The following is a 23,342-nucleotide window of genomic DNA, read 5'->3' as shown; positions in this document are numbered from 1 at the left end:
AGGTCATACTTTTATATAGTTTTATATAATGTAAGTGATAATGAGTTGATAGAATGCGAGGTCTACTACCAAAAATGGTAAAAATGAAAGATGAAAATTTTTTAGGGAATGACAAAAATATAAATAAGTGTCAAATTTGTAGAGACAGAGAGAGAGTACTAGTTTCCAAAAAATGTTCTTATTGACAATTTTATATTTATTCAGAATATGAAAGATAATAATTGTAAATTAAGTAAAAGTAAAATATGTCGGCGGCGGAATGAATCGAAACCAATACTAAGTAGAATGAAAATAATCGACGAACAAAAAAAATAACAGAACTTGCTAATGAAATCTGATGAGAGAAGAATAGGCACACCAGTCTTCCTTGATCCATCATTTGTGAATCACTTAGCTTATGGATTAGGCATAACTTTAGCTACCTTGCTCTTAACTTTGGTAATTCGTTGTACAATGTTCCATGCTTTCAAAAATGGGCGACATAAATCTTCCATGTCCACCTACATTAGCCAATGCACAATAATCAACGTAATGCTGTTAAAATTAAAGTGTATATTATCAATATTTTTCCTATCATATTATTTGAAATGACTAAATTAAGAAACATTGTACCATGCCGGAAATGCCAATATGAATAAATACGAAATTTTTATGAAATTAGAATTTTCAATATTGATATCATACCGAAATTCGATAAACACTATACCATATTTCATTATGTCTTACTCCCTCCGTCACCAAAAAATAGATAAACTTATAAATAGCTCGTATTTTAATGTATAATTGGTAAAGTAAGAGAGATGAAAAAAAATAAGAGAGAGAGAAAAAGTAGTGGAATGAGTGTTAGTGGATTGTGAAGTTCATACTATTACATATGATGTGTAGGATTATTATTTGTTGTAAACTTTCTATATTTAAACTTAGTCTAATATTAGGGACGGCCCTAAATGATAAAACTAGTCTATTTTCTTTGGGACGGGGGGTGTATCATACACCGAAGTTGGAGTATTTTTTTTTATGCAGGAAATCCACAATTCAGTATTTTTCCCACTAAGAATAAGCTATATATACATGAAATTATTACCCCTGAATCGCCAGTGAAACCCATCAATTCTAACGTATAGCTACTCTTCTGATCCTCATACCATATGAATTGGGATCACGCCATTTGGTTTTCGTGATACGTTCATGCTCACGAGAATGAAGCTTCTTGTTATATATAAACCATAACAGAGCCTGCACAATAACAGAGTTTAGCTTTGTTAGTGAATAATAAAAATAATACAACAGAGATTAGAAAGTCAGAAAGTATACGTCAAACAAATCTGGTTCAACATCCGAAATAACAATGTCCGCGTCAGGGTTGGATGAGGAAGGTTTTGGTAACAGAAGGGGGCATCGTTTCTCTACTATAGACCGCTCTGCGAAGAATCGTTTATCCCCTACTTGAAAAAACAGGAAACGATCAATTGGCGAGTGGTTGGCGTTGATAAAAACCCCAATTGTTGCCTTAATCGTTAGGGAATATCCTATTCCAGTGTGAGATTCCATTTTGCGGCTAAGCCAATTAATACCGGGAGATGTATGTCCACCTTCGACGGTAAACACACGCCTGTATAGGCCTCTTTTTTGAAATGAGGAAGTCTTGGCTGCGGGTGATAAAAATAGAAATGGATATGGATTTATAGTGTGGAAACTAAGGAGCAGCTCAGCTGTATGTTTAGTTTCAATGGCAAATGATGAAGAATAGTGGATGTAGGCATGTTGTGTAGCTCCATTCGGGTAGAATTTGATCTTGAATGAATGACCATTCGGCCCATCGAATGTCGGGCTTTCGAGGGCAACCCCGTGCGCAACATTCCGTTGCTCCTTGTAGTTTTGCACTGTCCATACGTAACTTACGTTTTCCAGTACTTTTCCATTATACACCTCCTTATTTCCCTCCTCTACCATTGATGCAGTAGATCAAAATCTGAGAAGCACAAAAAGGTTAAGGAAACTCACCAGTCACAATGTAGCTTATTCTTTTTTAAAGCGATTTCGCATCCTCAACTGATTGGAATTCTGTTTCCGAGTTTAGTGCATTACATTTCTCATTGACATTGTCCCTTGGATTTCTTCTTTCTTTTTTTATTTATATTGTTTTTTAGTTTATTTAGGAGTATTATTTTTTTACAATTTATTCTATTTTCGAAGATTTAGATCATAATATGGAAAATAGTTTTAGTTTTTAAAATGGATCGGACTGATTGATCGTTTTCCTGTTTATTTATTTTTTACAATATATTCCGGTTTTGAAGGTAGATTTAGTTCAGAAAAAATGTGGGAAATAATTTATTTTTTAAACTGGATTTGATTGATAGATACTAGAACTAGATAGATACGTCATACGAATACACTCTAGCTGTTACGTAATGGTATAGCAAAAAAATCGATAAAATGTTGGCATAGCTTTTGATTAGTTACTCATATAAGTATTTGTGAATTGTGAACAATACGACCTTCACATGCTTCCGCAGCACTGTTAAGCAACCAATTTACACCTTTCTCATGATGCAAAATTGCAAATATGTCACATTATCAACCAAAAACCGAGTCAATTATACTATAATTATTAGAAGCTATATAAATTAAAATAATTCTGTTCTGTTCTACGTTACTACGCTAGTAGATTTGAAATAAGATGAAATGTCACATCTTTTAAAATAAAAATATTGTCCATATTTGTTTTTCAATTCTTCGTAATTGAGTAAGATGTCTACATGAGTTTTTTCGATTCTACAATATAATTACGACGATTTTGGTCACCAACAGAAACTTCTATTTTATAGAACCAATGTCAATGGCGAATAAAATACAAAAAATAAAGCATTGCATCCAACAACGAGGACAATCAATCCAATAAGCGTTGTGTCCCTCTATACCTTTCTAAATTCTAATCCTTTTAGCTTGGATTATGGAGTAAATCGTTATGCACTCTCTTTGTATTCATCCACCAAGTTAATTTTCTGGAATGTAAAATTTTGTGATTGTGATTTATGTTTGTAAAAAATTATGAACAAGAAAAAAATTAAAATAAATCAAAAACCGTGAATTTTTTTATTTCTTGTAAGTGTAGCTCGTAATCCATTAAGCACTTCCCAAGAAGTTTTTTTTTTTTTTTTTTTTTTTGTATTTTCTACTTCTAATTTTTTTTTAAATTCTGGAAAACTACCTTCAGCCCTCGCCAATCTAACGTTGTTGAGACTAAATTGTAAAAAATTTAATGACGACGCGGAGGTGCTGAAATTTAATTCTACCGAGAAATAAGCCATGCATGGCTGGAGTAAAAAGTAGCAGTACAACTTTATTAGCTGTGTCAGGTCAACATATTTCTATAATTTTAAATCTATAATTTTAAATTGATACTATCACATTTTTTTTTGTTATAGCGTCAGAAACGATTTTACATAGAATTAAACCTTATTTCCTTAATAAGTGGATAACGGTTTATTAAATATTTTATTTCTCTTAGCAATTGAGAAAGTACTCCATATATTAATATGAAAAGTAGTTAAAAAAAACTAATAAACTTTTAATTTTTTTTATTAGCCTATCAAATTTTATTGAGATTTTTTTTTCAACTATTAAGACTTATTTATAAAATTAAAATGGAAGCTAAGTGAATAATGAAAATTTAATTGTGAATATTAACAATGATATTTTCGAACTATTAATAATAAACAAACTCATCAGTTTTTTAATAGCCGAGAACAAATAGTATTTTATTGTCGTCACTTCATGGAAATAAACATACCTATAATATGAAATGGTTTTTTTCTTTTGATCAGGCGCTCAAAAGTTCTAGTAATACTCACTTTGTCCCATAATAAGATTCCATAATAAAAGTATTTACAATAAATTCGGACTAATCATAGGCTAGCACTAGGCTAATCAAAAACATTTCTGCCACACCATCAAGTAATTCTCACATGCTGTCATATCATCAAGGATTTCCCACAACTTAGCAATAGGCTAGCCAGCACCCTAGCCTAGCAAATAAATTGACAAATACGATTAATTCATTTTAATTGTTGGTTTTTGTCAAATATTAAAAAAATGAAGTGCAATGAGTTGTAAATATAGAGTATAAATAAAAAAATTAAAAAAATATATCGGTTAGTCTATCACTAGCCGCGCAATAGGCGGCAACGATCGGCTAACGCCTATTGTCGGCAGACGAGAGCCCGTCCGTCTACCTGACGTCCGTTGCGTTAACCTAACAATAGCGGACGTCCGCCACTCCCTTCCCGCTAGCCTATGGCTAGTCCGTGCTGACGTACGTCCCTTATTGTGGATGCTCTAAGAGTTATATTTTACCATTTTAGTTCGTCCCACAAATGAAAGTTTTATTTCACTTTTTTTATCATAAATGGATAAGTAGGAGGAACTATGTATTTTAACATTGTAATTGTGACTTTTTTGTGTGATAAGGAGTATATTATTTTTTCACATATAGTGTACTCATTTTGTCGATGAAATATTATCCATGTTTGTTATTGTTTCAGTCTAGGGGGTCTATCCACAAAATGTCTATATTTGTTTTTTTCATTTTTGGTAATTAGACTTCAATTTCTATTGACTCATTGCACTCACATGAATGTTATAAAACAAATACGAAGTATGTAAAAGTGGAACCTGCATTCTAACTTTTTTTCATCCTCTCTCCTTTAAATATATCAAAACCTTCACCAAATCAAAGTACAACTTTAAATCATGGACGGAGGGAAGTAGTATTAACTAAAAGAACCATACAAATATTTTTTTTTTCATCCGCCACACTTGCACATGCTTATCAATCTAGTTATTGATAATCTTTATTAACTACTAAGTACATCATTTTAAATTTTCTTTTGCTCAATTTTCCTTATATATGGAATGTTTAATAGTACGAATTAATAGTCAAACGTGGAAATTATTGAATGAACTTACGAGTTCATTGTAACATTTTTCCCTTCAGCAATAAATATGAGTATTATTGTTATTATTAACACTTACAAGGTTTTAAGAACATGCAGAGCGCTGAGGTCATTTGAAACAAAAGGTGTACTCTTGATAATCGCATTGCAAATTTGCATTTGATTTCTTAATTTTATAAATAAATAAAGAGGGACACTCATGTGAATGCATGCTCACTAGAAGCGTGAAATGGACGCTGCAGTGGCAGTGCATGAGGGATGAGACGGCACGGTGGAGGAGATGGCGACGGTGGCGGAGGAAGGAGAGGGGAAGAAGTAGTAGTTGCAGGGTTAATTTGTTCAAACATGATCCTTTTCTATTAAATTACCATCTAATTAAATGGAAACTAGCCGAAGCTTGAGAACTTTTTCATCCTTCTTCGATAAAAATCATTATGAATAATGTTTTCATTCGACAAGAACGAGTACAATTTGAAGCTCTCGCTAATAAATCTATCAAATATATATAGCCATTTCCAAATTTTTAAAGAGAACAAAAATCAACAGTTTCCAATCTTTTTTCTTATCGTTATTGACAACTACTCCCTCCATTCCACAGTAATAGAGGCATTTCATTTTCTGCACTCATTTTAAAAAAATGATACTCCCTCCGTCCCACTTAAAATGCAACATTTGGAAATCGGCACGGGATTTTATATAGTATTGTTTTGTGAGTTAATGAAGAGAGAGTAAAGTAAGAGAGATGAAAAAGTAGAGATAGAGTTATTTCCAATTTAGGAAACGTTTCATTTTTAATGGGACAACAAAAAAAAAGGAAAAAGTTGCATTTTTAATTGGACAGAGGGAGTATTAAATAGTTAAAGTGGAGAGATAGTAAAGTAAGAGAGAATAATGTAGAAAAAAGACTTATCTACAATATTCTCTTTCTTACTTTAACTTTTTCTCATTTTAACTATTTATAATTATTTTTTCAAAATGAGTGTGCAAAATGAAATGTCTTTATTACTATGGAACGAAGGGAGTATATATTAATACTATGAACATAATAATTGAAAATTTAATAATTACTTTCACCTAATTGCTAAAAGATAAAGTAAAATTAAATATGTCGGCGCCGGTGTGTAACGAAACCAAAACTCAATAGATTGAAAGTAATCAACGCTTAGCAGAACTTGCTAATGACTTAAAGTAGAAAAAACAAATAGCTCTACTAAGTATTTATGTAAATTTATTAATGAAATCTGATGAGAGAAGAATAGGCACACCAATCTTCCTTGAATCCATCATTTGTGAATCACTTAGCTTTTGGATCAGGCTTAACTTTAGCTATCTTACTGGTAATCCGCCGTACAGTGCTCCATGCTTTCAAAAATGGGCGATATAAATCTTCTAAGTACACCTATATTAGCCAATATTATAATAATCAACATTCTAAAATTAAAATGTAAGTTGTTGATTTTTTCTACTATCCTATTATTTGAAAATGTCCCTCCTATCATATACGGGCACTTTTGGACAAATCATGACAAAATTATTAAAGTACACTATAGTCTATACCCAATATGAATAATTACAAAAAATATTCAGTATAGAGAATTTTTAATATTGATACCATACCTAAATTAGATAAATATACCGAAGTTGGAGTGTATATATTTTGATACGAGAAATACGCAAATTAGTACTTTTCTTCCCCTTGGTAGAAAAGCTATATATAACATTATTACCTCTGCATTGTCAGCGAAACCGGGCAATTGGTAGCGTATAGATAGTGTCCTTATCTGCATGCGAAACGAATTGGGATCACGCCAGCTGGATTTTTGGATATCTTCTAGGTCACGAGAATGAACCTTCTTGTTATATATAAACCACAACAGAGCCTGAACATTGACAAAGTTTAGTAAATAGCAAAACTAATAGGAGTATATACAGGTGAGATTACGAGATTAGAGAGTATACGTCAAATAAATCTGGTTCAACATCCGAAATAACAATGTCGGCATTGGCATCGGCATCGGCATTTAGTAGAAGAGCGGGACATCTTTTTTGTAATATAGACTGCTCTGCGAAGAATTGCGTATAACCTAGTCGAAAAAACAGGCAACGGTCAACTAGTGGGTCGTTGGTATTGGTAAAAACCCCAATTGTTGCCTTAATCTTGAGGGAATATCGCATCCCAATGCAAGCCTTCAGATATGGGGTAAACACATGTAGGCAGGGAGACGTATGTCCAGCTTGGACAGTAAGTACACGCCTATAAAAGCCTCGTTTATGAAATGAGGAAGTCTTGACGTTGGGTGAAATTGGATATGGATTTACTATCCGGAAACTGACAAGGAGCTCTGCTGTTTGCGTAGATTCAATGGCGAATGCCGCAAAATAGTCAATGTAGTCCTCTTGTGTAGCTCCAGATGGGTAGAATTTGATCTTGAATGAATGACCATCCGGCCCCTCGAATGCCGGGCTTTCGAGGGCAACACCGCACCCTACATGCCGTTGCTCCTTGTAATTTTGTACCGACCATACGTAACTTACCGTTTGCACTATTTTGCCATTATAAACCTCCTCTGCCATTGATATAGTAGATCAAAAATCTGACAAGCACAAAAAGCTAATTAAGAATATAGCAATGTGTATGCAAAAAATTAAGGAAACTCACCAACTACAAGAGATACTTATCATCTCTTTTAAAGCGATTCCTACGAGCAGATTTCGCATCCTCAACTAATTGTAACTCTGTTACCGAGTTTAGGGCTTTACATTTCTCATTGTTTGTTAATTTTCTACTTTTTGCTTACGATATAGGAGTATTCTGTTTTGGAGTAACTAAATGGTGTTGACAAAAAACATCTAAGAAAATTAACACTAACCTGACCCAAGTTAGTTAGTGAAATGGGTTTCCAAAAATTTAAAAATACACAAATATTATCAAATGCTTACCTTAGAGTTGTCAACTGGGCTGGGCCAGCCCGGCCCACCAGCAAAACGAAACGAAGCGGGCTTCGGCTGGGCTCATCAGTTGAGATGAGCTCCAATTGGGCCATCTCTTGAGGATGGCAAAAGGAAAGAAGAATGATAATTTTAAAATAATATCAGATTTAGTACATAAATGAAATAATATTAGATTTAAAATATTAAAAGTATAAACAGACCAAATTGTCAAAATCCTCCAAAACCCCCCAAAAGGGTATGTTCGACCGAAAACAGTGGAAAAGGACCATTTTTTAGATAAACCCTTAGTCCAGGGATATCTGGGCGATATTTTTAAAATCCAGAGTCTATGAACGAGATAAAACATTAAAACCCATAGTCCAGAGACCATTTTTGTAGTTCACTCGACCATTTATATATTTTGACTGTGCTGTAAGATGTACGCATCTCTCATGATTTTGACCTCTTTAACTATCTCAATTTGCGTTTATAAATTATAATCCATGCCCAAAATTAGTTATGCTTATAAATAATCCATGAAATAAATGTCTTCACAGTAGTAGTATGGACCATTATACTTCCACTTTGCTATTAGATTATATATTGTACTGTATTACATAAACCACACATATATTTATGACAGAGTAATGCATCATTTACTCTTCAATAAAACTTATTAAAAATCATATATATACAAGGAAAAATTGCAAATTAAATCACAATTTTGGGTATATTTTTGGTCAAGTCCAAAACTTATAAAAGTTGCTACTAAAATCACAATTTTTGTACATTTCTCAACTGTCCCATACAATTAACATTTTAATGAAATTTGTTGTGACTTTTGTACCTTTCGTTATTATACATTCACCAATTAATTAATAATCATCTAAAAATCGATCATCGTGATATAGAACAATACTAAACTACATATATGAAATGATGATATTATATATTGCCCATCAACCACATAATCACCATACACCCAACAAGTTAAATCATATAAATTACTAACAATGAAATTCAAATAAAAATCAGGCCGATCCCTTCCGAATCATGCCGACGACAGACAGCGCCACGGCCCCGATTTGGAAGGCGTCCGCGTTCCTCTTCGTGAGGGGCGAAACGGCGCCGTTTCCCCCCTCCGCGAACGCGTCCTCGCACGTGGTGGCGGCGTCCATTATGGAGCTGATCCGGACGTTGGCGTCGTCAAAGCGGCGGGCGTTGAAGTCCTTCATGGCCTGCTTGACGGTGGAGATGGCGTCGGAGTAGAGGTCGAAGCAGTTGCCGAGGCACTGCCTCGCGTAGGGGTCCCACCGCCGCCCGCTCTTCAGCAGCTGCTTGATGTGGCAGCGCGTGTCCGTCACGTTGTAGCGGAGGGCGCGTATGGCGATCGTGGCCAGGCCCCGGGTCGACGCGCACTGGCTGGCGGGGGCGGCCTGCAGCGACGTGGCGCAGAAGCCGTACTTGATGTTCGGGCTGTCGGCCGACATGGCCTTGCAGGTGGTGTTGATGAGGCTCTGTGATGAGGAGAGGTGGATTGTGATGGAGAGGGAGAAGATGAAGAGCCATGGATGTTTCATTGTCTTCTTCTTTGGCTTGCTTGTGTTATGGTACAAGGTGTGGTGTTGTGAGGAATAATGGTGTTTAATGTTTATATATAGGTGGTTAGTTGGTTGAAAAAGGTTAGTTTGGGCTTTACTTCTTTTTTTTTAATTGTGAATTGAGTAATTACGTGTTTGATTAGGAGGGAATGTGATCATGATGATGTTGTTGTTAAGTATAAGCATTATGTGGGATAGGATCAAGTCAATTTGGTTCGGATCGTGCTAGTGTTTTTGCATTTTTATCAGCATGGGCACTAAAAAGCATCTTAATTATATGTGTTGCTAATCAGGGATGGATGCAGAAAATTATTAAGCTATATATTCTAAATTTTGGATGAGAAGATAATTTTCCTCCTATATTTTATTGTCTTAGTAGGGGCTTTTGTACTAACAAAAATATACTACTTCCGTCCCCTAAATTTTGACACTTTGATCTGGCACGGGTTTTAAGAAATGAAATGGAAAGTGAGTTGAAAAAGTTGATGGGATGTGGAACCTACTTTTAAAGTATTAGTTTTATAATAAAATGTGAGTGTCAAATTTTTAGAGACGGACCGAAATGGTAAACTGTGTCAAAATTTGGGAGACGAAGATAGTAACATAATACAATCAAAATAAAAAATAAATAATTTGGAAGGGCTTAAACCCCTCCTTAGTCACATGTGTGTCCTCCAATGCTACTAACCACTATGCACATTCCAAGCACCTAAGGTTGTCTCCTACGGCGCCCTTCCCGTTCGCCCGTCGGGGACGGGCGACCCGACGGGCGCCATAGTGTGCGGGAAGGGCGCCCACGCCCGTCCCGACTGCCCCTGCGATGAGCTCGCCCCTCCCGTCGACGGGCGAGTGGGACGGGCGCCACTGTGGCGAAGGTCGCCCGTCCCAACTCGGACGTCCGACATTTTTGTTTTTTTTTTTTTTTTTTAATTAATAAATAATAAACTCTATAAATAGGGCTCCCCCAAATTCATTTCATTCACCCCACTTGTGTTAACAAGTTTCTCTCTCTCTACACATTTCATTTCTACTACAATGGAGTACAACAGAAACTCCCCCACCACGAGCGGAGGGAACACACCCTCGATTCCCATCGGCGCGGAGGGAAATTTTGCGGGGATGAATCCCCAGATGGCGGGGATGGGCGGTATGCCGACGATGACTCCCCAAATGTTCTACAATATGTACACTTGGATGAGTCAAATGGGTCAGATGATGCCGGGGGCAGCGGGTATGCCGGCAAATATGTCGGGGATGGGTGGGACTGCGGGGATGGGCGGTATGCCGCCAAATATGGCGGGGATGGGTGTGACTATGCCAGGGGCAGCGGGGATGGGCGGTATGCCGCCAAATATGGCGGGGGTGGGAGGATGGTGCCCGGGGCAGTGGGGATGAGCGGTACGCCGCCAAATATGTCGGTGAGTGGGTCGATGCAGCACAGGAGCCCGAGGACGCCTGGGGAATCTGTCTATCGGCCATATATAGATTTGTTGGCCGATGACTCCCCTTCTTCTATTCCGGAGACTCAGTACGCCGGCATCGAGACTTTCTCTTTTGAGGATCTGGGGCTATCGCCGATCCGTGAGACTCCCCAGGAGGAGGCGGGGCCTGTAAGGGGCCGGAGAAAAAGCAAGGCCACGGCCAGGAGCGCGGGTAGGGGCAAGGGCAAAGTCCCGAGCTCTTCCTCACACACGGGGATGGGAGGGGAGGAGGGTGTGGATGAGATTGAGCGGAGGACGATCTGGACCGTGTGGGAAAATGCCGCGCTTGCGAAGGCATGGGTCGGTGTTGTAGAGGATCCCTACACCGGAGCGAACCAGTATGTTGACCGAATGTGGCATCGCATCAGTGCCGCCTACTGCGCCAACAAACCGCCTGGGGCGAAGCCTCGCATCCCCGAGATATGCCGGAAACAGTGGCGCCGGTTGAGGCCTAAGCTCAGTCGTTTTGCCTCAATCTACCAAAACAACATGCGCATGGTAAGCAGCGGCATGTCTGAGGATGATGTGCGGAGACAATCCTTAGCCCAGTACCCCAGCAAAGACTTGGGGATCAAAGAGTTTGACCAGTGGGAGGCATTTCTCGCGATCAAGGACTGGCAAAAGTTTGCGGTTGGCGTCGAATCGGGCTGGAAGCGGACGAAGATCAACTCTTCCGGTGAGTACAGCAGCAGTGCAGGTTCGCACGAGCTCCCCGAAGCCGATGAAGTGGCCCCGCTACCACGAACAGACACTCGCCGTCGTCGTCGCCCGATGGGGCATCAGGCTGCGCAGCGGATGGCGAGGGGAAGCGGCAGCGGCAGCGGGTCCTACGAGGTCGAATCGGAGGTCCCCGCCGGAGAAGATGACGACAGCCTCGCCCGCGCGCAGCAAACGAAGACCCTGATGCAGATCACTTTGAAGTGGTATAACACGCACGATCCAGTCTTGAGAAGGCTGTGCAAGGGGATGGTCGACCGATGTCGGCGCGATTTAGGGATGCCGCCCATTGATGATGATGGCGTCGAGATCGGGGGCGGGGACGTCGGAGGTGGCAGCGGCACGGGCGACGGGGACGAGGACGAGGAGGAGGAGTGAAAGCCGAGGGGATTATGTAATTTTATTTACTATGTTTTTTTTTTAAATTATGTAATTTTTTTAAATTATGTAATTTAATGTAATTTTCGTATTTCCCGTTCGTATTCGTGTCGAATTTTATTTCTGTGAATTTACATTTTATTTTCGTGAATTTAAATTTTAATTGTGAATTAATTTAATTGTGGGAAGGGCGAGTGGGAGGGGCGAGTGGGAAGGGCTAGTGATGTGGCAGTGGAATGGGAGGGGCTAGTGCTGACGTGGCATGGGAAGGGCGCGTGGGAGGGGCGAATGGGAGGGGCGCCGCCGGAGACAACCTAACTAGCACCAACTGATACTCCCTCTGTTCACCAGTATAACGGCAAGTCTGGTTGGGGCACGGATTTTTAAAAATATTGTGGATAATAAATTAAAAGAAAATATTGTGGATAATAAATTAAAAGAGACAATAGAAGGTGAATCCTACTTTTATAACTATATAGTTTTATAATAAAATATGAGTGAGATATAGTTAATTTGAAGTGGGGTCTATTGCCAAAGTAAAAAATTAATAAGACATTTATTGGTGATCGAACGAAAATAGCAAAACACGATTATTATTGGTGGAGGAGGGAGCATTAGCAACCACTAACTCAACACAAATGATCAGGGGCAAGAGCATACAAAGATCAAGAGTCCAAGTAGTGGAAAAATTCAGGGAACCGATGTACACAAGATTTTGCCTCCCTTTTTGCATATTAAATTGTAATTTTATTTGAAAATACATCTAGGAATGGAATTGAACAAAAATGGAATAATCACGGAATTTATGTATTTTAATGCATTTATATTAATCCGATGAATTACAGCAATGTAAATGTGCTAGTGTAAGAGCGTTGTCGTGCGGTTGAGAGTATCTGTCCGAATTTGATTTCATGCTTTGTCGTTAAACTTCGTTTTGCTGCTGATGCTGACTACTCATTCTTATTTCTTCCCAATAATTTGATTAGAACCCATAATTAACCAAATCAGATTCTTGTTAAGAAATCCCATTAACCACGTGGGGCAATCACAATTATCCAAACAAAAAATCAGAGACAGCGCCACACAATCGTCCTATAAAATCTGATACAGTATTTCTTTTAGAAAACCTCCAATTTGTTCCAATGTCCAACGTGGCCTAAGGAGATTCATAGAACAAATTAAAACTGGCTGAATTTTTTCAATAAAAAATTAGCATACAACAACTTACTCATTTGATTTATTAGGTTTTCGAATATATGTTTCGATTAAGTCCCACTTGCATCATCATCACCTCATTAACAAATTTGGGCCCTCGTAATTTCTTGCTTATACGCATCATCATCATCATCAATAGTCAAAAATGCAGTTAGCACTATGTTTCTCCATGCCTTAAGCTATAGGTATGGGGCTCATCTTACGTAAAGAAATCATGGGACTTCGATTAAACAAATACGCGTGATTGAAAAGGAACAAAGCTTAGCTAACACAAGAAAAATGCAATTGTCAAGAATCGGACGCAGAAATGTCGTTACCAACCATTTTCGCATAATTAAGCCAAACAGCAGAATATGATGCCTATTAACAATAACCGACCGAAATCATCCATTGCCTTTGAGCACTATAACATGCCAAATCAGTTTCATCGAGTTTTCTTCGTTTAACCTAAACACATAAACCTATTGTACTTGGATTCACTCACAATCTTCCAAGGATAACAAATATCAAATCTTGTCTAAGTATTGTTCCATGTTAAAAGTTCGACAGAATATTCAATAAACCAATATAATACTGTCATCTCCCTTGAGAACTAACCTCTGAACTTCGCTTGTGATTCTCCATTGTCCAGCAGACAGGGCACTTTCATATTACAGCAAAGAGACCGCCCTTAGTGCAGGTGAATTTCAGTTGATACTATTGCTATTTTCCTTTTACTCCTACTCCTCCTCCTCCTCCTCACCACCACTACTGTCTCCAAACATTACAGCCATTTTCATTGCCAGCTTTGCAGCCATCTCCCTCCTCTGGAAATCAGGCATCAGCCTCAAGCCATTGCGCACGTTACCAATTTCAGCCATTAGCATTTCCAAATCTTCAAATTCATAAGTTTTATCATCATTAAGCTCTGATGTTGGGTCTGCTTCAAATGCCTTCTCATGGTCAAGCTCTTTGGGCAACTGAGAGGCTGATGTTGACGGCTGGTTCTCTTCTCTGATGGATTTATCTTCACTTTCTCTACCTGAAACATTAGGGACCTTTTCCATTGGCATCCCACTTTCTGAGGTAGAAATGGGACCATCTGCTGACATCCATCCTATATCATCCCACGGTTCTGCTGAAGCAGAAGATAATACTTCATATTCAGGTTCATAATCAGATTCTTCTTCTTCGGACAACTCTGAAGAAAGATCAAAGGCATTCAGTATAGTCCCTAGTAACATTCACATAAATAAATAATGAAGACTTAAACATAACAAACAGGCATCTCTACCTTCTTGCTCAGGCAATGAAGGCTCGTTTATCCTGTCACCAGATTTCAACAACATTCCAGGCCACATATGAGCACAGAGAGCACCATAAACTCTATCAACACCCTGTGAATCACCATCAACAGAGAGACCTGTAATGCAATGGAATTTTACAGTAAAGCATTAGCATCTCCATGCAAACTTAAATGAGATGGTAGTGACGGACAAGTTTTTAGTTCAGGCACACTGCACTTAGTAAAAGAAACATCTTAAAAGAATACCACTGATAGGAAAAACATAAACAACATTATGCTATTGTGTAAAAGGTCAAGGTCAAGAGAGGAAAAAAAAAAAGCAGATCAAATCAAGTGAGCAAAAACCAAGCAAGAATGATAAGAATATACTCAAGATAAGGAACATGCTTAGTAGAGGCTCTTACATTGATCAAAATCAGCATTCGATGCACAAGCTTCAACATATTCAATATTGTGTTCCAGACACCACTCTATGCAAGATATCTTAAATCCTAAGGATGGCTCTTCATTTCCCAATAAACTACTTCCTTCAGTCTCAGATATACCATAATCAGAGAAGTCCAAATGAGAACTGACAGAGGATTCACCAAGCTTCATCAAGTGTCTCTTGTACTCTACATGTGATGGATGTCCAGGAAGAAGATCCACCTTGTTACCAATGCAAAGCAATATTTCAAACTTCTGGATGTCAGTGCGTGAAACCCATTCTTTTAGAGCAACTAGTGTCGTGAGCTGCATATCACAAAATGAAGATATTGGCCATCATGTGGCATGATCAGACTATTAAAGACGGAACAGATAGTTATGAAAAATAGACAGTCCATTCTAAAGCCACATAAACAAACAAATGGTTATGCATAACAAAACTGAGTAAAAGGAATAGGCTTACGTCACTAGTGTCAAAGACCATAACTAAGGCAACTATCCGATTCACATCAGGAAAGCTTGTAATAGATAACTCATCAGAAAGATTAGCTATCCATACTGCAACATCTGCTGTGTAATACTTTGTGTTGATCGTCCACCTGATAAAGGAATCAAATTCAGGTTTACACTTAAATGCTTATGAACTACTATGAGAGATAGAGCATCACTGGGAAATTGGCCTCTCGGAACTTACCCGTTGACAGATAACTCAAGTGATGTATCCGAGTCATCATCAAAATCCACCTTAAGTAGTCCTACATTCGATTACAAAAATTTAGTTTCCTTTCATAATGTCTAACATAAATACTGCACAAAATTCACCTCCGAAATAGGCAATCAAGTGCATAGCAGGAAGATAGTAATCAGGAATTTGAAAAAGAGGCATTCTTAACTAAGTATTGAATCTCAAAGAAGTGATAAAAAGACATAATCTTTGTCAAACAATATTTGTTAAAAAAACAAATAAAAATCGTAATCTTTTTACTGACGAATTACGGTGGGAGTGATGCAAATGTCGATAACAAAGGTCCCATTTTTTTTGCTACACACAGTGAGAATCAAGCAATCACTGGTCGCTGTCAGCTGAGCCCTTGAATCATTATACTACTTCGCATAACACATCTCTAAATCCCCAATTCAAACTCTATCCTAAAAATAATCTACGGCATTCTTGAATTCAGAGTGAGAGAAAGAAGGTCTTACTTGAGAGTAGTGTCCGTTTGCCAACGTTGGGGGATCCGACTACGAAGATCGCAGGTCGTTTCTCTAGTGATTCTCGATCCATTTAACTTAAAACGCTTGTGATTTGGCTGAATTAGGGTTTTGCACTACACTTAAATTGGGGGAGAAGTCGTCAACATTGACCGATCTTCTTTATTCCCTTAACCTTAAAAAATTGAGTTTTATTACCTTAATACTGTACTACTTTTATTAATGTTTTGATTTAATACGGCAAGCAGCAAAACAAAATTGAGTTTTTAAGCAGTACTCCCTCCGTCCCTTATTAGGAGTCACTCTTTGACCGGACACGAGTTTTAAGAAATGTAAAGAAAAGTTAGTTGAAAAAGTTAGTGGAATGTGGGATCTACTACTATTTATGGTAAAAATGAAGTGTGACTCTTAATTGGAGACGGACCAAAATGGAAAAGTGTGACTCTTAATGGGGGACGGAGGGAGTAGTACTTAAAAGATTTTCCAATTCAAGCTTAGGAAACATTAGTTTAAACCAATATATTAGTACCTCATTACGTTAATAAAAACGTGATTTTCATGAAAATAATAAACCAAATACTACTCCCTCCGTCCCCGAATACTTGACACAGTTTGTCATTTCGGTCCGTCCCCGAATACTTGACGCAGTTCACTTTTCCTATTTTTGGTAGTGGACCACATATTCCACTAACTCATTCCTACTCACATTTATTATAAAACTAATACTTTAAAAGTAGGACCCACATCCCACCAACTTTTTCAACACACTTTCCATTACATTTCTTAAAACCCGTGCTGGGTCAAACCGTGTCAAGTATTCGGGGACGGAGGGAGTACTATTTATTTTTGGTGAGAGAAGACAGGCACTGATTACAATGTCAAAAGTAAATAAAGAACATATAGGAATATTTATTTTACACTTGGGATCTCTAGTACTCCTATGATTCCTATCCTTTAGTCGATCTTCCCTTGATAGGAGATGTGGGCTTCAATCAATTCCAGCATTTGCTATTTTCTGGAGAAACATTTTTGGATTATTGGATTACAGTAATGAATGTGTATAATTACAAATTAAAGATGGATGAGGAAATGATAAAAGAACAAATTTATTATACAATCTGGGCCCACACAGACATAGCTCTTGTCCTAAATCCCAGCATACACTCCACTCATTCTCCAACTTTTCTTCTTTCCAAGGTACACCTATCCCCAATTTCTTCCTTTCCCATTTATAAAATCATCAATGCTGCTATTGTTGGAGAAAAAGATCCCTTTTTGAGCTCACCCCTCTATTTTTCTACTCTCACTTGAACCCTCACTTTGATTGGCCAACAATTTCTTCTGGACTGCTGTTGATGGTGATGAAGGCCCATAAGTTTTGCTGCACCGCTCACTTGACTGTTCTCTGTTGCTTTCTTCTGCAACCGCTTTTTGTTTCCTCCAAGGATCATGGTAATCTTGCCTTTCCCTTGAATCTTTGTCTTTTGCTAGACTATGAAGGGTTGAATAAATGTACTATCTTTGTGCTTAATTGTTGTTGTATATGTAAAAATTACTGCGTTGTTAGTGGTTTTTATGAAACAAAGTCGGAATCAAGAATGTTGGATGACATTTTGGAGTTTTGAATGATGGGAATTTTCTAACATATGTACATATTGTAGCATGAGGTTTCAAGACTAGGAATTTTTTTTGTCATGTCACTAATTCTTGGTTGAATAGTGGAGTTTTAATTTATAGGAATTAATAGAGAAGTTCAAAGATATACAAGTACATATTGCAGGGTAAACCTCCCATATCTTATGGAGTAATAATCATCAATTAACGTACTTATATAGAATTGGGAGTGTTGGTGAATTGATGAAAGGGCTTGTTTTCTGAAGTGTTTTATCCTACAAAAATGATTCCTCTCAAATGTATAGTGCTAACTCTGCCTTTTTGTAGTTCAGTTTGATGATTTCTCACACAGGCTTGACAAATTGAAGATTGAGAATCAAAGCTTTTCTTTGTCAATAATTATCTTAAAAATTAGAGCTTGAAAACAAGTGATAAAAGGATGATTATATGGCACTATTTTCTCTTGCATTATTCCCTTTCTTGAATTTGCAAGTAGGTGAAAGCTTCTTACTTGTAAAACAACTATGCCGTAGGAAATGCTGCCAACGACCTTCTTGACATAATCAACAACAACCGAACATCGCAGAAGCTTCCCAAGTTGAGCAGCAGTCGGGGCCTCGGGTGCATTGCTCTGCAGTATGCACAAGAATGCAAGGCCAACTGCAGCAGCAACAATACCATCCATTGCCAGCCGTTAGAGGATGACTTCACCGAGGTTTTCGCTCCCAATTGTGGTGTCGAGCTCCCCACTTTCGGAACCATATCCGGCCTTATCTTGGGATGCCACCAGAAATATCTTCAGCCACAGGAAGCCTTCCCAAATGTCCTTGTTCGAGATCAGAAATCGCTCTCGCTGCTGAGAAACAAGACGGTCACTGAAGCTGGAGTAGGCATAATTGGTAGCCACAAGCACAAGGGGCCTTACATTTGGTGTGTTTTGTTCAGCAACAGCCCGACAAACAGTACGTTCGTTCTTGAAGATCTCGGTGAAGGAGTCGAGCAGAAGAGAGGCTGTTACAGTGGAGCTAGCTTGCCTTGCAGTGCAGGACACAGCAATTCTGGTTTGGTTTTGAACACTTTGAAACATTTGCTAATAATTTATGCATCCTCACTTTTTTGGTGATGCAGATACTGTTATTTGATTACTATTTTTTGATATTCCATGTTTATTCAAGCATTTATATGACTCTCTCATTCCCGGTGGATTTTGCAGCTTAACTTTCTCTCAATGCTGAAAACATTCATTTTAGACTGACTTTGTTGTGGTAATGTGCAAGAATTGCTTTTCAAAATGGTATTAGATTAGTTTGTTATTTATAAGAGTAATATTAAGAAGTTAATTTGCTCTCCATTTTTACTTGGTCCATTTTCTTATCTATAATGGGGTTGAAAATTTAAAATTGCATTATTTTACATTATCCTCACTATATACAAAAACAACTAAATTTCAATGAGTGTTTAATCCACATTTGAACCGAGCAGATAAGGTCAAACCAAAGAGTTAGAGCACTCGCAATACAGGTACTGTACAAATTAAATTACTCCATATCATAAAGTATTGAAATAAAATTTGAAAAAAAAAACAATATAATCTGTAATTATTTCTTTTAAACGATAATAATAATTGCTTACACTATATTACTATCTCTATCACTAGATAATGAGTAATTAAATTAAATCTATAATTCACATGAATCTCAAAGTGATGGCCAGTGTGGAGTTTAAATCCAAAACCAAATTTCAACTTATCAACAATTTAATTGTTATTTATATTTCTCACTCCTTCGAAATCACACTCAATACTCTATAGTCTAAACAACTGATTACAATTTTTAAATTGCAGTAATTGCACAGAGTTTGGGGTTAAATAAAAAAGCCACAAACAATACACGACGCAGAACCATTTTTCACCACTCCAAGGTGTAATAAACTTAAACACCAACAAATGAAATATGCACTTGTGGAGAAATCTTTGAGACACAGCAATCACTGTAAAATAGCTAGGAAATTAATATGAGGATATTTACTATTGCAATTTGAAATGAGAAAATAACTACGGCTATCTAAAGTGACAGTTGCGGAGATATTAACAGAAATGCCACTGAAAGCAGTTTGGGCGGGAAAACAAGAGTCCATTAATTGGGAGTAAAATATTCATCATCATGAGAAATGCTAGAAGTGTAGCAGCCAGTACTTTAATATTTTTGAGACCACTTTCCGATAAGAGCATCTCCAATGGCGGACGTCGCGGACGTCCGACCGGACGTCCGCCGTAGTGAAGACGAAGGGCGGACACGCCCGTCCCATATGCCCGTCGGATGGGCTAGGACGTCCGACCCACGGGCGGGCGGACGTCCGCCACTGTGGCGAGGGTCGGATCCGAGTTTTAATATATTTTTTTTAAAACTCTATAAATAGGGCTCGTTGAACTTCATTTCATTCACATTACTTGTGTTGACAAGTTTCTCTCTCTAAACTCTATTTTCAAGTATATCTAGAATGGCGAGTAGTCGTGCGGGTGGTAGTGGCGGAGGCGCTAGTGATAGTGATAGTGATAATGAATTGGATCTCGCTGTGGAAGAGACGATTGATTGATTGCTACGGCAGAGGCAGCAGCGGCGGCAGCAGGCGGCGGCAGCGGTACCTTGGCCGATCCATCGCCGACGTCATGTAACCCGGGACCACATTGCTGCACATATTCGGTTGTATCAGGACTACTTCGCTCCGCAACCGCGTTTTGGGGATGTCTTATTCCAGCGACGTTTTAGAATGCATCGTCCGCTGTTTATATATATCGTGGGTATTTTAGAGAGAAGATACGAGTTTTTCAGGATCAGGGAGGATGCGGCTGGCAAACCCGGACACACGTCCTTACAGAAGTGCACTGCCGCAATCAGGCAACTGGCGTACGAAGGCCCGGCCGACATGTTCGATGACTACCTCCACATTGGCGAGTCTTCAGCCGTCGAGTGTCTGCTGAATTTTTGCGCGGGCATTAGATCGATATTCGGGATCACTATCTTCGGAGTCCTAGCCCCGAAGACTGCCAGCGGCTGATAAACATGCACGGGTAGGTGCACGGGTTCCCTGGGATGTTGGGCAGCATAGATTGTATGCATTGGGAGTGGAAGAACTGCCCCGCCGCCTGGAAGGGGGGATACACACTTCCGGCTTCAAAGCCAAGCATCCCACGATGATCCTTGAAGCTGTAGCTGACTACCGGTTGTGGATATGGCATGCTTATTTTGAAGTCGCCGGGTCGAACAACGACCTCAACATCCTCCAGTCGTCGCCCCTGTTCAACAATCAGTGCAATGGCGTTGGTTCCGCCATCAGTTTCGTCGCCAACGGCAACCAGCACAATATGGGATACTATTTGGCGGATGGGATATACCCAAACTGGACCGTCTTTGTGAAGACGATCAAGCATGCGATCGGACCAAATAAGTCCTACTTTGCGAGCCGTCAGGAGGCAGCACGCAAGGATGTTGAGCGGGCATTTTGTGTGCTCTAGAGTCGATGGGGGATGGTGAAGGGTCCTGCACGGCAGTGGTATATTCCCAACATCGGCGACATCATGTACGCATGTATCATTTTGCACAACATGATTGTCGAAAGTAAAGGGGACGAACTGACTCAGTGGACCAACGAAGATGATACGGGTGCCGGTCCAAGCCACGGCGTGGCCAGCGCGAATGTGAACATGGGGGTACCTCATGGAGAGGTTGAGCGGTTGCGCTCACTTGCCAACATGCGGCAAAGAGATGCCCATATTCGACTTCAGGAGGATATCATCGAAGAGGTTTGGACGCAGAGGGGTGGACGTTGATGTGGTTGCTTTTTTTATTGACTATGTATTTTTTTTCTCGAATAATGTATGTTTTTTTTAATGAAATATTCGCATTTCCTCGTTCGTATTCGTGTTGAAATTTAATTCCGTAAATAGAATAATTGTGAATTTTAATTTTATTGCGGGAAGTTCTAGTGGGAAGTCCTAGTGATGTGGCAGTAAAATGAGAAGTCCTAGTGATGACGTGGCAGAAAGTTTTTGTGGGAAGTCCCAATGGAAGTCCTAGTGGAAGGGGCGCCATCGGAGATGCTCTAAAACACACCTCATTCATATGTTGGTGCAGTCCTATTACAATAAGAGAATCAAAAATAAAATCAAAATTATATCCGCTTCGTTAGAGAGTACATATCACAATAACATTGACATATGCTCTCCATTTTCATTCGCAATATTTATTCAAAGATCCGATCTTTAGCTGCTCAAGAAAAAGGAAAGGAAAGAGAAAGAGAGAAGTTGACGCCGGTGATACTCGACAGGTGAGATGGCGAGGCGGCGAGAGAGGACAACTGGACAAGTGAGGGAAAAGAGAAAAACGTCGGCGTCGGGAAATGAGGGAGCTGGCGGTAAGCTGGTGTTCAGCACGATGGTAAGAGCATCTCCAACAAGGAAGGGTAAATAAAAAAGGTATATCATCTATATACCTACTCAAAAAGTGAAATATACCCTTTCAAAAAGAAATATACTCCAAAGGAAAAAGGTATATAGAAAGGTAAATGATTTTTTAATCATAAAATATTAGTACAAAATGCATTAAAAAACATAAAGTGTGATACCTTCTCAAATACCTTCTCCCTTGGAGAATGGTTTTTCATGAAAAGAAGACAAATATGGTAATTATAAAATTTTACCTCTCCATCCATGGAGAGGTAAAGATACCTCTTCAAAATAGGAAAAGGTATAATACCTCTCCATTTACCTCTCCCCTTGGAGAATGATTTTTCATGAAAAAAAGATAAATATGATAGTTATATTAGTTTACCTCTGCATTTACCTCTTCCCTTGGAGATGCTCTAAAGGGGAGAGAAGATGATTTGGTGAGCGCGACGACGGCAAGTGGGAGAGGAGAGGTGGAGGCGTGGTTTAGTGTATTAGGTTAATTTATGTTATTATTTTGATACATAATTTTAATTTTGGGCTTTTAATTATACTAATATATGGGCTTTTATTTCATTTTGATTGTTGCACGGCATAATAATATACTACTATTAGGTACTATATATTTATATTTAAATTAACTCAATTTGACCGAATTAACAATTTAACTCAATAATATATTCTACATTTTTGTTCCTAAACACATTGCCCTTATTCATCCACCACCACCATCCGCAGAAAACGGCCCCCAATCCACATATATTCGACCATAATGTAGAGGAAGCTGTCGATGTCATGAACAAATACTTCCATTTCGGCATGATATGCCTCGACTTTATCCTCATCGTGGTTCTCCACTTCTACCTCTCAAATACTCCCAATTTCAATTTCCTCAACACCATTGTCATCATTGGCGGAGCCACGGTGGGGCCGGGGGGCCTTGGGCCCCTCAACATTTCGAAGTATACCTATATATACTACTATTCAAGGAATTACAAGTACATAGCTAGCGCATATATATGTCACTTTCTTTGTTACGTACAGGCCCGAGTTCGAGTCCTCTCAGGGCCATGTATTAGT

At 38.6% G+C, this 23,342-nt stretch overlaps 3 protein-coding genes, 1 long non-coding RNA gene and 1 pseudogene across 4 annotated transcripts; 1 reads left to right on the top strand and 4 right to left on the bottom strand.

Annotated features, from left to right (window-relative positions):
• Positions 1 to 186: 186 nt before the first annotated feature.
• Positions 187 to 1,963, bottom strand: LOC125207006 (uncharacterized). Its single transcript, XR_016134967.1, has 3 exons — positions 1,315 to 1,963; positions 1,085 to 1,236; positions 187 to 500 (listed from the first exon to the last, which is right to left on the bottom strand). It is a non-coding gene; the product is annotated as an uncharacterized LOC125207006 (long non-coding RNA).
• A 4,117-nt stretch (positions 1,964 to 6,080) lies between these two features.
• On the bottom strand, positions 6,081 to 7,532 carry LOC148931480 (BTB/POZ and MATH domain-containing protein 6-like). The gene is made up of 3 exons (XM_089063641.1): positions 6,918 to 7,532; positions 6,686 to 6,838; positions 6,081 to 6,357 (listed from the first exon to the last, which is right to left on the bottom strand). The coding sequence occupies exons 1-3, from the start codon at positions 7,530 to 7,532 to the stop codon at positions 6,253 to 6,255; spliced, it is 873 nt and encodes a 290-aa protein (XP_088919767.1). The 3' UTR covers positions 6,081 to 6,252.
• A 1,287-nt stretch (positions 7,533 to 8,819) lies between these two features.
• On the bottom strand, positions 8,820 to 9,526 carry LOC125202449 (putative invertase inhibitor pseudogene; annotated as a pseudogene).
• A 4,118-nt stretch (positions 9,527 to 13,644) lies between these two features.
• Positions 13,645 to 16,350, bottom strand: LOC125214709 (uncharacterized). The gene is made up of 6 exons (XM_089064097.1): positions 16,196 to 16,350; positions 15,687 to 15,747; positions 15,456 to 15,591; positions 14,971 to 15,298; positions 14,555 to 14,683; positions 13,645 to 14,461 (listed from the first exon to the last, which is right to left on the bottom strand). Exons 1-6 carry the CDS (start codon positions 16,275 to 16,277, stop codon positions 14,001 to 14,003), a joined length of 1,197 nt encoding a protein of 398 aa, XP_088920223.1. The 5' UTR covers positions 16,278 to 16,350; the 3' UTR covers positions 13,645 to 14,000.
• Positions 16,351 to 17,386: 1,036 nt separating this feature from the next.
• LOC125201949 (ferredoxin-like protein) lies at positions 17,387 to 19,001 on the top strand. Its single transcript, XM_048100246.2, has 2 exons — positions 17,387 to 17,656; positions 18,352 to 19,001. Exons 1-2 carry the CDS (start codon positions 17,560 to 17,562, stop codon positions 18,939 to 18,941), a joined length of 687 nt encoding a protein of 228 aa, XP_047956203.2. The 5' UTR covers positions 17,387 to 17,559; the 3' UTR covers positions 18,942 to 19,001.
• Positions 19,002 to 23,342: the final 4,341 nt, after the last annotated feature.

This window comes from Salvia hispanica, chromosome 2, assembly GCF_029641045.1.
Source record: "Salvia hispanica isolate PSC_SH4W2 chromosome 2, Shi_PSC_v1, whole genome shotgun sequence".
Classification (NCBI taxonomy): Eukaryota; Viridiplantae; Streptophyta; class Magnoliopsida; order Lamiales; family Lamiaceae; genus Salvia; species Salvia hispanica.
The sequence above is the reverse complement of the archived record's forward strand: the minus strand, read 5'-3'. Positions and strand labels throughout refer to the sequence as shown.

Excerpts from the sequence above, each read along its gene's own strand:
- LOC148931480 (XM_089063641.1), bottom strand. The coding sequence starts at position 7,532 with ATGGCAGAGGAGGTTTATAATGGCAAAATAGTGCAAACGGTAAGTTAC. Across the intron at positions 6,839-6,917 it reads TTGAACCAGATTTATTTGAC|GCTCTGTTGTGGTTTATATA; the intron begins GTATACTCTCTA and ends GTCAATGTTCAG. Across the intron at positions 6,358-6,685 it reads GTTTCGCTGACAATGCAGAG|GTGTACTTAGAAGATTTATA; the intron begins GTAATAATGTTA and ends TGGCTAATATAG.
- LOC125214709 (XM_089064097.1), bottom strand. The coding sequence starts at position 16,277 with ATGGATCGAGAATCACTAGAGAAACGACCTGCGATCTTCGTAGTCGGA. Across the intron at positions 15,592-15,686 it reads CTTGAGTTATCTGTCAACGG|GTGGACGATCAACACAAAGT; the intron begins GTAAGTTCCGAG and ends TTCCTTTATCAG. Across the intron at positions 14,462-14,554 it reads TTCATTGCCTGAGCAAGAAG|AGTTGTCCGAAGAAGAAGAA; the intron begins GTAGAGATGCCT and ends ATCTTTCTTCAG.
- LOC125201949 (XM_048100246.2), top strand. The coding sequence starts at position 17,560 with ATGGTGATGAAGGCCCATAAGTTTTGCTGCACCGCTCACTTGACTGTT. Across the intron at positions 17,657-18,351 it reads TGTTTCCTCCAAGGATCATG|GAAATGCTGCCAACGACCTT; the intron begins GTAATCTTGCCT and ends ACTATGCCGTAG.